The sequence below is a fragment of the Microtus ochrogaster genome, chromosome 15, assembly GCF_000317375.1.
Source record: "Microtus ochrogaster isolate Prairie Vole_2 chromosome 15, MicOch1.0, whole genome shotgun sequence".
Lineage (NCBI taxonomy): Eukaryota > Metazoa > Chordata > Mammalia > Rodentia > Cricetidae > Microtus > Microtus ochrogaster.
In genome coordinates this window covers 30,755,583-30,768,399 of record NC_022017.1, presented here as the reverse complement: position 1 = coordinate 30,768,399, position 12,817 = coordinate 30,755,583, and the positions used below count along the sequence as shown (strand labels likewise).

The 12,817-nt window shown below is 42.3% G+C and overlaps 1 protein-coding gene across 11 annotated transcripts in view; it reads right to left on the bottom strand.

Moving 5' to 3' along the window:
• Ptk2 (protein tyrosine kinase 2) overlaps window positions 1-12,817 on the bottom strand; it is a 190,499-nt gene that overhangs the window by 7,405 nt on the left and 170,277 nt on the right. For 8 of the 11 annotated variants that reach the window (XM_026782712.1, XM_026782709.1, XM_026782707.1 and 5 more), the window contains 5 exons: window positions 10,019-10,058; window positions 9,619-9,725; window positions 5,746-5,754; window positions 4,498-4,653; window positions 1,981-2,061 (listed from right to left, as the gene is read on the bottom strand). In XM_026782712.1, coding sequence (XP_026638513.1) covers window positions 1,981-2,061; window positions 4,498-4,653; window positions 5,746-5,754; window positions 9,619-9,725; window positions 10,019-10,058 — 393 coding nt within the window. The remainder of the gene's footprint in view (window positions 1-1,980; window positions 2,062-4,497; window positions 4,654-5,745; window positions 5,755-9,618; window positions 9,726-10,018; window positions 10,059-12,817) is intronic. The other 3 variants (XM_026782708.1, XM_026782710.1, XM_013348936.2) reach the window with 1 other exon arrangement.

Genomic DNA, 12,817 nt, shown 5'->3' with positions numbered 1-12,817 from the left:
CTATAAATGTTTATTTACATTTAAAGAGGGATATGCTAGAGATGGATACTTTGCATTGGTATGGATCTTGGTTTATTGATACAAATTTTAGGTCAATTTTGTAATATGCATATTTCTGCTCTTGATTAAGGTATTGTGTTTGTGTAGTTCATTTAAAAATGTAATGTATAATTAAGAAATATAGGTTAATAGTTAATCATCCATAATAGTCAAGATTGTAGTCATGTTAGTTAGGTTTTATATATATGTGTGTTAATTAGGGATTCTTCAAATCTTTCAGAGACCTTTAGAATACGGCATTTAAAAAATGTTTAAAAATTTAGTACTTTTCATGACAATGGGACACATTTGCTCCTGGCAGCACCAATTACTTTAAGAGGAAGATGGGCATCGAAGAGGCTCCTTATGGAGTTTGTTAGCCATTTGGGCAAGGAACTGCTCTTGCCTGAACTGCTGAACTGGACATGCAGGACCCACAGAGAAATGACTGCTGAACTTGCTTAAAGGTGAGACCATCCTTTGGGGTTCCTGTGTCATGAAAGAGTCTGCCAGACATTCTTCAGGACACAGAAGAAAGTGACTGACAAACTGCCAATATGGGCAGAACTGTCTTTGAAACTTCCTGCTTTATGGAAAAGTCTGCCAGATACTATGGGCCTGTAGGCTGAAGATTGATGCTCCAATGGTACAGAAGAACTTTGGGCGACTGTCCGGGTCTCTTCTGCGGTTCTTGTCTTAGGAAGCTGAGGGAGATAGAAGTGCTGAAACATTGCTGGTAGGCCACAACCTCATGGTGATATACAGATTAATAGAAATGGATTAAATTAAGATATGAGTTAGCCAATAAGAAGCTAGAGCTAATGGGCCAAGCAGTGATTTAATTAATACAGTTCTGTGTGATTATTTCGGGTCTATACTAATGGGGTGGACAGGAACCAATAAGCAGACCTCCTCCAACAATCATATGTTGTTCCTTCATGGCATCCTTCCTCTTCCTAAGACATCCGCGAGATGTTTCTGTCAATTCTAGAATTTTGGAAGTTGCTTACAATGCACTTCCTGTTTACTTAGGTAATATTATATCCTTCTGGAGTCTTTGACAGAGGTGAAGAATTTATAGTTATAGTTTTCCTAGTTATGACAAAAGATAAATATAAATATTGTAACTTAAAATTCTTGCTTGATGGGTGCTGGAGAGATGGCTCAACGGTTAAGAGCATTGCCCGCTCTTCCAGGGGTCTTGAGTTCAATTCCCAGCAACCACATGGTGGCCCACGGCCATCTGTGGTGGGGTCTGGTACCCTCTTCTGGCTAACTGTATAAATAATAAATAAATAAATATTAAAAAAAAAGGAGAAAATTCTTGCTTGATAACTGTCTTGTTAGATGTAATTTTACTATGTTAAAGTTAAAGCCTTCCTTTTTGTTTAAACAGAAAAGGGGAAATGGTGAGGGAGGTCCTTCTGTCTATGTGTTGCTTTTATTGGTTAATTAATAAAGAAACTCCCTTGGCCTGCTGATAGGGCAGAACTTAGGTGGGGAAAGCTGGACTGAATGCTGGGAGAAGGAAAGTGGCGGGAACCTCCATAAAGCTGCGGGAGATAGAAGTGCTGAAACATTGCTGGTAGGCCACATCCTCATGGTGATATATAGAGTAATAGAAATGGATTAAATTAAGATATAAGAGCCAATAAGAAGCTAGAGTTAATGGGCCAAGCAATGATTTAATTAGTACAGTTTCTGTGTGATTATTTCGGGTCTAAGCTAGCAGGGTGGACAGGAACCAACAAGCAGACCTCCTCTAACAATCATATGTTGTTCCTTCATGGCATCCTTCCTCTCTACAGTACAGAAACAATGGTGCCCAGTGCTCATAGGTTGAAATCTCTGAAACTTAAGTTGTTTATCTTGGGCACTTTGGTGACTAAGTCAGCATCACAACTGTCCTCTAGCATGACCCCACCCAGCACTGTGGCCTACCTCTCGATGCGTGCTGGCCGGGAGGACAGGAATGGTCTCATCCACAGTGGCCAGTAAGGTCCGCAGGGCCAGGCCGACTTCCTAAGACAAGAACCGCAGAAGAATTAGAACACACCAATGTCAGGACAACACTGATATTTTTTCTCAAGTATGTACTTTACTGTTTTTCCTTCTGGTACCTGAAAGGAAAATTTCTTCTTATTTTAGACAGGGTATCACTCTGTAGCCAAGGCTGGCCTAACTCACTGTAATTTTCTCTCTTCAGCCTCCCAAATACTGAGATCACCACCATGAGACACCACACAAAGGTCATATATAAGGAACACAGAAGTTTGTGAGTCCTGATGGGTATTGCATGTTACTAGGCTTCTGTCCCTGAAGATTTAGTCTGACTGTCCTTTGCTCTCATGCCCAGGGCAGATGCTGTATCAGAAGCTCCTACAGGTGAAAACTCACCTCTTTGCTTTCCCCACCTGGCTTCCAAACAGATTGTGGCACCCTCACAGTTCAGACAAGTAGACAAAGTGTGTGCCTTTGTTCCTGAGCATTTAATCTGATTAAAGACAAGTTCCCAATGCCTGGAGGCAAGGTGCAAGGTGCGTCTTATTTGGAAGCCCATTTTGTTTTATTTTTTTGTTTTGTTTAGATTTTTCAAGACAGGGTTTCTCTATAGCTTTGGACCCTGTCCTGGAATTAGCTCTGGAATTAGTAGACCAGGCTGGCCTCGAACTCACAAAGATCTGCCTGTCTCTGCCTCCCGAGTGTTGGGATTAAAGGTGTGCGCCACCACTGCCTGGCTGGGAGCCCATTTTGAATTTTACACAACATCTAAAACTAAGCAGGGCCTGGGTGTGGTGGTATTCTCCTGAATTTTTACTTTTTTTCTGTATGTGTGTGTGTGTATATATATATATATATACCCATGGAGGACAGAAGAAGACACTGAATACCCTTGAGCCCAACTTACAGGTGGTTACAGGTAAACTGAGCTTGGGTCTTTTGCCAACAGTGCTGGCTTTTTAGTGTGTATGTATGTTTTGCCTATATGTGTGCCTGTGTATTATGTGTATGACTCAAGCCAGAAAACAGCAGAAAAGGGCATTTTATCTCCCGAAGCTGGAGTTACAGGAAGTTGTAAGCCATCATGTGGCTGCTGGGAACTGAACCTGAGTCTTCTGGAAGAACAGTGAGTGCTCTTAGCCACGGAACCACCCCCATCACAACTTTTTAAAAAAACTTTTTTAATTGAAAAAAAGTTTTCATAAAATACATATATATCTCATATTCTCTCCTCTCCCAATATCTCTCAGTTCTTCCATCCTTTATTAATTATTGTCATTCTCAGCTGGGCAGTGGTGGCACACGCCTTTAATCCCAGCACTTGGGAGGCAAGGCAGGTGGATCTTTGTGAGTTCAAGGCCAGCCAGGTCTACAAGAGCTAGTTCCAAAACAGGCTCCAAAGCTACAGAGAAACCCTGTCTTGAAAAACCAAAAAACCAAAAACCAAGAAAAAAAAACCCACCCCAAAACAAACAAAAAATCCTCCAAAAAACCAAACCAAACCAAACCCAAAACAAAACAAAAACATCGAAAAATTATTGTCATTTTCCCCCTGTCCCCAAATGGGGTTTCTCTGTATAGCCCTAACTGTCCTGGAACTTACTCTGTAGATCAGGCTGATCTCAAACTCACAGAGATCCATCAGCCTGCCTCTTTCTCCCAAGTGCTAAGATTAAAGAAGGTATGCACTACAACTGCATAGCCAATTATTGTTACTTTTTTTAAAAAAAAATTTCAAGACAGGGTCTCTCTGAGTAGCCCTGGCTGTCCTGGAACTCACTGAGATTCACCTGCCTTTGCCTCTAGAGAGCTGGGAATTAAAGAGTGTGCCTGTCTTCCTTATTCTTTTTTACTTTTTTTTTTTTGGAAAGGGGTCTTTACTATACTGCTGATACAGAATTCTTGGGATTCAAGTGGCTGCTGTGCCTCAACCTTCTGAGTGGACAGGACCACCAGGACAGGGTTATCATCACTCACATAAAAGTCCACTCCTCTGCTTAAGAGAAACACCACAGGAGCAGGTCAGATACATCAACGGTCTTCAATTCAGTCCTCAGAACATACTTAAAAACCAAGGCAGAGGCAACTGAATAATGACAGCTGAAGATGTGCCCTGGCTTTCATGAGTACTGGAGTATTCCCCTCATGTTCTTTTCCACCTCTTCCCCAAAAGGAAGTAACTCCCACTGCTGCTTCCTTCAGTCACACACTTAGCATTACTGTTACACAACATTCCACACAACCCATGCTCTTTAGATTTTTTTGTCCATTCCACTAAACTTAAAAACAACAGTAATCAGAATATTCTGCTGCTTCAAGGTATATTCCCAGCCTACTGTTTGCTACAGTCATGTCGAAGGACACTGTCACCATCTGGTGGTGGCGTTTACACCCAAAGCATTAGTTCTGGCTTCCCTGGGAAAGAAGGCCATCCTCATCATACTGAGTGGATTTTACCTTCACCATAGGGACGTATTCCTCCGGAGGAGCTGGCTGGATTTTGCTGGACATCTCAATGACAGCTTTCACTAGGCCCGTCACGTTCTCATATACCTTGTCATTGGACCGGTCGAGGTTGGCAGTGGGAGGAGGGCTGATTTCCTGGGGCTGAAGCTGATAACACAGAAGCTGGTCATTTCCTGCTTCCCAGAAGATAGTGAGGTATCACCACAATTAAGTTAGAGAGTCTTTAAAAGAGATCAAAGCAGATGCAGAAGGTAATGAATTTTCTTGTTTGTCAGACATAGTTCAGTTTGAGGATGACAGTAAAGCAAGCCATCCAAGGGACAACAAATGAGACAGTGATGTCCTCCAACTTTGAGCTCAGTTAAAGGGAATGAAATGAAATCATATACACTAAAGTCTCCAGATTCAAAGTGGAGATTAAGTGTCCCAGACTCCCAAGTCATTCACAAGGGAAACAACCCACAGAATTTATAAGCAAGGATTGATTGGACTTTAGGGAAAGTGACTGGAACATTACTAAATGATCAAACAGCATCAATAATAAGGATCTCTGCTGGTTTTAAGTTCTGCTCAGCTTTGCTGCCTTCACACACTAACAGCAAAGTGCTCTTTTCATGATGATAAATGTGGACTCACTTGTATTTGCTTTAGGCAGACATCATCTACTTTCATAGAGCTACTCATATGCATGTAGCAGAGAAGGGACTTCCTGCCAGTCCTATGGTGATTGTTCGATAAACCAAGGGCAGCAGGGCTTGGTTCCTCGAGTAGTAATGAGGAGAAGCATATTAAGTCATAGAGTGTAAATATGATACAGGACCTGGGTCCAGAGATGCCAGATATTACTCATGATATCCTCTGTGCTGAGGGCAGAATGACATGGGGCTCTTTCCTAGGGGAAAGGCTGAGTAGTGTTTCAAAATTCAAGCTGTGTGGGTATATTTTAGAAAGACTAAATATACAATTATGGGTCTGCTATGGTCCTGAGGTTATGCCAAACTTCTGGATGCCTTGGAAAGGCATACTGGAACAGACAGTTGCATCTGAGTTCATTGTAAAGCTGGTCATGTACCAGTCTCTGGAAAAAATGCTCTTTTTGGCACCTGTCTATCATGAGAAGTGACAAACAAAGCAAGTGTGCCCTCCCACAGGGCTATCCACATGCTAGTCCAGAGTCACATGCAGAGAGCTGGGTGTGATAAAGCAATCCAGACAGACACACAGATATGATGTGCTTACCCTCCATGGCTATTGTCGAACAGAAGGTGAGGAAAAGTTAAAGGATTTATCAGAGAAAGGGAAAAAAGAAAAACAATATTAATAAGGCAGCAGAAAACTCCCATATAACATATGAGCAGAATACCTGGGCACTAACTACAAAGCTGCCGGGTACTCTCTGCTCACTGGCTGTCAGAAGTGCCTGTGCCTGCCATCAACTCTTTGCATAGCACATAACTAGAACCCTGCCATGCAACATTCATTCCCATGAGATAAATGAGGACAGCATGCAAAGCCTGTGAGTGGCAATGGGCAGTCGTGCAAGAGAGAGCAAGGCTCTTTGCGAGCGAGGAGAAGGGCATATGTAATCAGTGATCTGCCATTTGACTTCCAGGAGATGAGCCTCAGTCACTGCATATGGTCTCTTAGCCTTCAATTCCTTGATGCCTAAGATGAACTTATAGGTAGGGGCTGTGTCTAAATACTTCAGAAGCTTTTAACTCTTTTTAACTCTCCTTTCTGCACTTTTTTTTGTGGTTGTTTTGTATGTATGTTTTTAAATCTTTTAAAGACAGGATTTTATTATGTAGCCTACCTAGGTTAGTCTTAAACTCTCAACCTACCTACCTTAGGATCTCAAGATGCTTGGATTATTGGTATAAATCAGGTTGGTATTTTTGTTTTAGAAACTGGGTGGCTTTGCTGTTTTGTCTCCTCAGTTCAACCCCTAGCTATCTTACTGTGAACAGACTGGCAGGGAAAATGTAGCAGACTGCCACCTATAGACCTATCTAAAAGCCTCCATGCCACTATAAGCCTCATAGAGCCTTCAGTTCAGAGGTGCAAACACTCAGAGGTTTCTAAGGCATTGAGGATCATAGTGTAGTTACTTCTCTGTCTCTCTTCATAGGAAGTGCACTTAAACAATACCAGTACAGGAAGGTCTTCAGGCTTCCCAGAGGGGATATCTAAAGAGCATTACTATCAAGATAGAAAAAACTGTTCAGTTTTAGTAGACCAATGGAAATTTAGTTTATGCTGCTTAAAGCTTCTTCTCTGCATGACACTCTTTGATCGAGCAGTCATAGGAGCTGTCGTCCTGCCTCTAGGACCCATCATAGTAGCATACCAGAAGTCAGAGCTTGGCTGGAGAAACATCTATTATAGATTTTTAATTTTTATTTTGTTGGTTTTTCAAGATAGGGTTTCTCTGTGTACCTTTGAAGCCTGTCTTGGAACTTACTCTGTAGACCAGGCTGGCCTCAAACTCAGAGATCCACCTGCTTCTGCCTCCCAAGTGCTAGGATTAACGCGTGTGCTATCACTGCCTGGCTCTATTATAGACTTTTTTTATTGTCCAGAGTTTTGATAACTTAGAAATTCCTGGGCTGGCAGTTAAAAACCCACCACCCATTAGAGATAGTCAGTTCCTACTCTGCTTAGAACCCAGAGGAAGAAAAATAGGACATGAACTCAGTGGCCAACTGCCTGTCCAGCACGAGTACTAGTAAACAACAGAACTACAAAAAGTAAAACCTACAAAGAAAGCTGGAGACTTTTTCTGGCTAAATGTTATTTGGGTGAATTATTTGAGCTACAAATAATTCAAGGCAAACTTTTTTATATAAAAAATACTGTTTAAAAAAGCCCAATATCGTTCCTTTAGGAGGGGTTTAACTACCTGTACTAAGCAGATAATGAAAAAAAGACACATACATCATCTTCATCTAGGTGAAGTAAGTCTGTTTCTCTCACAAGATTTCTCCCTATGCAACATCCTATATTAGAGAGTATTCTCATGTATGAACTATAAAAAAGATGGAAAATGTCAGGACTCCAGGCCAGCTATTCATTATAACACAAGATAGTTCAAAGGTTTACTCTTGGCTGCTTTTGAAAATGAGAATAGTTCATTGTTCTAACTTTTCCTTTCTCTTTTCATATTTAATGACACAGTATTAGAAGATTTGTGTCTTCACCTGTTTCTTCTCCAAGAATACCCAGTGTTGCTGACAGCTGCTGAGAAGTTGCCTGGGTTTATGGAGCTAAGACTAGCTAGCAGGTGTTCTGGACTGATCTCAGCAGTACACTAGACCAGCTGTGTTTACTCAACATAACTGCATGAGTATGCTAATGTGTGCCAAAGTAAATCCATGATGCTCTTGTCACTTTGGGAATGGACATGACAATGATGCCCTCAGAGCCACAGACCAACCTGCCCTGAGCATGGAGAAGATGTGCCCCCCTGACTCTCACTCTTGAGATGACATCACATTACTCTGATCACCCAGAAGAGGGCACTTTCAGTATGCAGTACAGGGCTCATAGTGGCATGCTGGTCCAATCATTGGCTCTGAATGACCCCGAACAAACTATTCCACTTCTGTGAACCATGATTATCTAGTATGAAAAATATAACCACTACCAACCTTGTGAGACTGATGGCAGAGGCAGCACTAAATAACTACACATACTCATCAGATCTAAGGTGTCATCCATCACAAACAGGCACTTTTTCTTAAACAACAACAACAAAGACAGTCACGTTAATAGCCCAGGCTGGCCTTGAACTCAACCTTTCTGTTTGTTTTCTGAGTGATGGGATTATAGGAATATACCACCACATGAATGATACATCATTTTGTATGTTTGCATGATTTCATGTATATGCATGGTAGCAAGAAGTCAACCTCAGATATTGCTCCTCAGTTGCCAACCATTTTGCTTTTATTTTCCTATTTTGAGACAGGGTTTCACTTTATAGTGCTGGCTTTTGTGGAACTCTCTTTGTAGATTAGGCTGGCATTGTACTCACAGAGATTTGTTGTCTCTGATTCCACAGTACTGGAGTTTAAATTAAGGACTTGCAACACCACACCCGTCTATCTTGTTTTTTTTTCCCCCCCGACAGTGTCTCTTACCGGGACCTGAGGTTCATTGATTGTGCTAGGGTAGATGGCCAGGGAAGCCTAACTAAGAAACTGTCTCTCTCTGCCTCCTCACTACTGATATTTGAGCATATGCTATCAAACCCAATATTGGGTTCTGGGGAACTGTTCTCAGGCCCTCATTCTTATGTGGCAAACACCTTACCAACTAACCCATCCCTCAGTCCCTCATTAAAAAAGCAAAGCAAGCAAGCAAACAAACAACAACAAAAAAGACAAAAACCTAACCCACTAAGAAACAAATTCTACCCCTATTCTAGAGCTATTAAAATGCAAAAAAAAAAGTGTATTAGACTGAAAAGTAGAACACAGGAAGAGGGATCTGTCACCAAGTGGGAAATGAAGAGATCCCACCTTTAAGTGTTGGACTAGAAGATAGGGGTGGGAGTAATAAGGTGGACACCTCCTTTCTGTCCTTAGAAGATAAGGGGAACCACGAAAACCAAACAGTGATGTCTGGTGATACAGTCCTAGGGAGGGAGCTAAGGAGTCCCTCCAGAGAAAGCTTGCAGAGATGTATCTGAGCAGGTATGTCTTACTGCTCCAGAGGTCCTTTTATAAGTACAATTCTGAGTTGAAACAGAAAATACCTTTCCACAAGGCTCTATTTAGAATTATATGTAGACAACAGTGAGCACCTATTTACTCTGGAAATTCTGGCTTCATGTTTAAAACAAGGCATATTTAGCTCATTTGCTCTCATCTGGCAACAGGATTCTGGTACAAAGTCCCTCAAGTCTAGCATGCTTAGAGAACAACAGCAAAGACTCCAGTCAATACTTTTTTAGAATCTTGAGAGGTTCAGAACAAGTGATGCTAAATCCTGGGTCTTCTTACCATCTCCTTGTCAACATCTCTGACCACTACAATGTAAGTGTCATGTGCTGAAGACCCAGTGACCCCACCAACCTGAAACAGACTATGCTACATAGGCTTAGATGCCCACCTTGACACCCTCATTGTAGCTGTCCCCAGAGCTGCTGATGCTTGCCAGGTTGCTTAGGTGGCCAGGTGCTCCAGGGCGTGGCGGTTTCTTTGGTGGAGCTGCAGGATCTGGAAAAGCAAAAAGGTCCCCATCACACATTACTGATCAGGTTCCCAAGCACTCCAAAACCCATTACTACTAGCATTGTTACAGCATAAAGAAGGCTCACGTTCTGAGAAGGGGCCTCTGATGATTTATGTCAGGAAGCTCAGCTTTCTAGTACTCTAGGCACAGGCCTAATGTGGTGAACACCACACTAGTGAGGAAAGGAAGATTGGGAGCGTTACAGGACATTGCGCTTAAATCCTACTCCTGCCAAACCATACATACTTCCTCATTCACAATACATTTCTTCACTTACCTGGTTTCCCCACAGGCTGATAGATGTGTTGATTTCCAGTCTGTGGAGAAGAAAAGTTTGGTCAGTGTACTGCCTTGTGTAATGGTCCACTTCCTCTTTGCCTGTTTTTCTTCACCTTGAACTTTCTGCTGGAGTCTTGAGATGACTGAGGGTCTCAGCTGGGTGTGATAGAGCAAGTAACCAATGTATCTGGGATACCCTGGATTGAACACAGTGGCCTCAAGTTCTCATTAGTCATTCTTTTTTTTTCTTTTCTTTTTTTAAGTTTTTCGAGACAGGGTTTCCCATTAGCTATGAAGCCAGTCCTGGAACTCACTCTGTAGACCAGGCTGGCCTTGAACTTACAGAGATCCTCCTGCCTCTGCCTCTGCCTCCTGAGTGCTGGGATTAAAGGTGTGCGTCACCACCATCTGGTTCATTGTTCACCATTAAATATTCTAAATTTCAGGCCTTCATAGTATGTGTTCACCCTGCTGGTTGCTTAGGATTTCCACCTCTCCTCTGGCTGAGGAATAGATCACAGTAAGGCTATATATAGTGAGAACAATTATAGTACAAGAAGATCTGGACATAGTAGCTACTAGATGACCCAGAGGCACCCAGTGTCACTGAACCTGAGGCACTGTGTTGTCAAAATCCAGCGTTATCTAGGTCATTGCCCAGGCCCAGTCAGGAAATCCAATTCACAGTCAGTTCTGAATCTGTTTATCCACTGATGGATAAAAAGACAGTTCTACGTTTTTTTTTGTTTGTTTTTTCCGAGACAGGGTTTCTCTGTGGTTTTGGAGCCTGTCCTGGAACTAGCTCTTGTAGACCAGGCTGGTCTCGAACTCACAGAGATCTGCCTGCCTCTGCCTCCCGAGTGCTGGGATTAAAGGCGTGCGCCACCACCGCCCGGCAAGACAGTTCTACGTAAGACAACTCCTCCTCCAGCTGTACTGTCTAAAACTGTCTAAATGTATGTTTTTAATCTGTGATGGCAGGATCTTTCTATGTAGTCTAGGCTGATATTTTGTTTTTGTTTTACAAGACAGGGTTTCTCTGTGTAGCTTTGGAGCCTGTCCTAGAAATCGATTTGTAGACTAGGCTGGCCTTAAACTCACAGAGATCTGCCTGCCCTGCCTCCCAAGTGCTGGAATTAAACGTGTGCACCACCACCACCGATCTAGACTGTTTTTATGTTTGACCCTCCTGCCTCTACCTTCCAAGACCTGGGATAACAGGTACGTGCTACTATACCCAACTTCTGAAACTGCACTAATCTATTTGCTAGAGGTACGGCTGCTAGTATGTATGAGTGATGGGGTTGGATGCCTACCACTGGAGAACAACAAAACTACACTCAAATCTAGATGTGATGAAGATCTTATTAGGATACACACACACACATCTACCCATACCCACGCATATATACACCCACACATACATATATATGTATGTACATGTATACTGCTGTGTTTTCAACTGGAGTAAGCACTTCTTTAAAACACCAGAGCCACAGAGTAGCACACACAATTAAAACTGTTTCATGGTTAGGAGTGTAGCTCAGTTGGTAATGTACTTCCTTAGTACCATATCAGCCATGGTGACACATGCATGTAATCCTAGCACTTGGCAGGTAGAAGCAAAAGATCAGAAATTTAAGGTCAACCTTTGCTACACAGCATGTCTGAGGCAAATGTAGGATAGCCTTAGGAGATCCTCCAAAGAAGATGAAACACAAGACCATTCCTACCCAAGATTAGTACAGTTTATACCTGCACTGCCCTCAAAACTATTTCATAACCCTCACCAGAATCAGTTTTTTAAATGCTATTTATTTTGACTTAAAAATCATTCATCTGCATATTTAAATTATTTAAATAATGGTGTAGCCATTTGAGTTCGCATCTCCATTGTATGTTATAATGTATTTAAACACTTGGTCCTTAGCTGGTGGCACTGTTTGGGGATGGTTCAGGCCTTGTTAGAAGTGTATCATGTGTTACGGTTGTGGACCTTGATCCTCTTGTGTGATTCCTGGCAGAGGGAGTGGGGGCTGTCTCTGACTAAGTTGACTGCTCTAGGACCCCTTCCTCCTGTTGGGTTGCCTAATTCAGCCTTAATAGAGGAAGAGGTACCTAGTCTCACTGTAACTTGATATGCCATGGGCTAGCTGGTATACACGGGAGGCTGGAGCTTTTCTGAAGGGAAAGGAGAGGGAGTGCATTTGGGGGTGGGAGGGCATTGGGGGAGAGGGACAGGGAGAAGAGGAGGAAGGGAAACGAAACTGTGACTGGGCTGGGAAAAAGTTAATTAATTGATTAATTAATAATAATAAAAAGAAGTGTGTCACTGGAGACAGGCTCTGAGAATTTACAGACAGCACACCATATCTTGATGCTTGCTGTTTTAGCTGCCTGCTGCCTTGCTGTCCTTACCATTATAGACTCTAATCCTCTGAAACCATATGCCCAAAATAAGCTTTTTTTTCTCTCTATATATTGCCTTGGTCAAGGTGTTTTATCACATCAAAAAGCTGGTTGGCTTTTTTTTTTTTTTTAAGATCTATTTATTTATTTTCTTTATAGTGTTCTGTCTGTATGTGTGCCTGCTGGCCAGAAGAGGACAACAGATTTCTATTATAGATGGCTGTGAGCCATCATGTGGTTGCCAGGAACTGAACTCAGGACCTCTGGAAGAACAATCAGTGTTTTTAACCTCTGACTAGGTGGTTGGTTTTTAAAGACAGATTCTATTATGTTGCCCAGTCAGGGCAGGGAATCCTGAGCTGAACTGATCCTCCTTCCTGCCACAGCA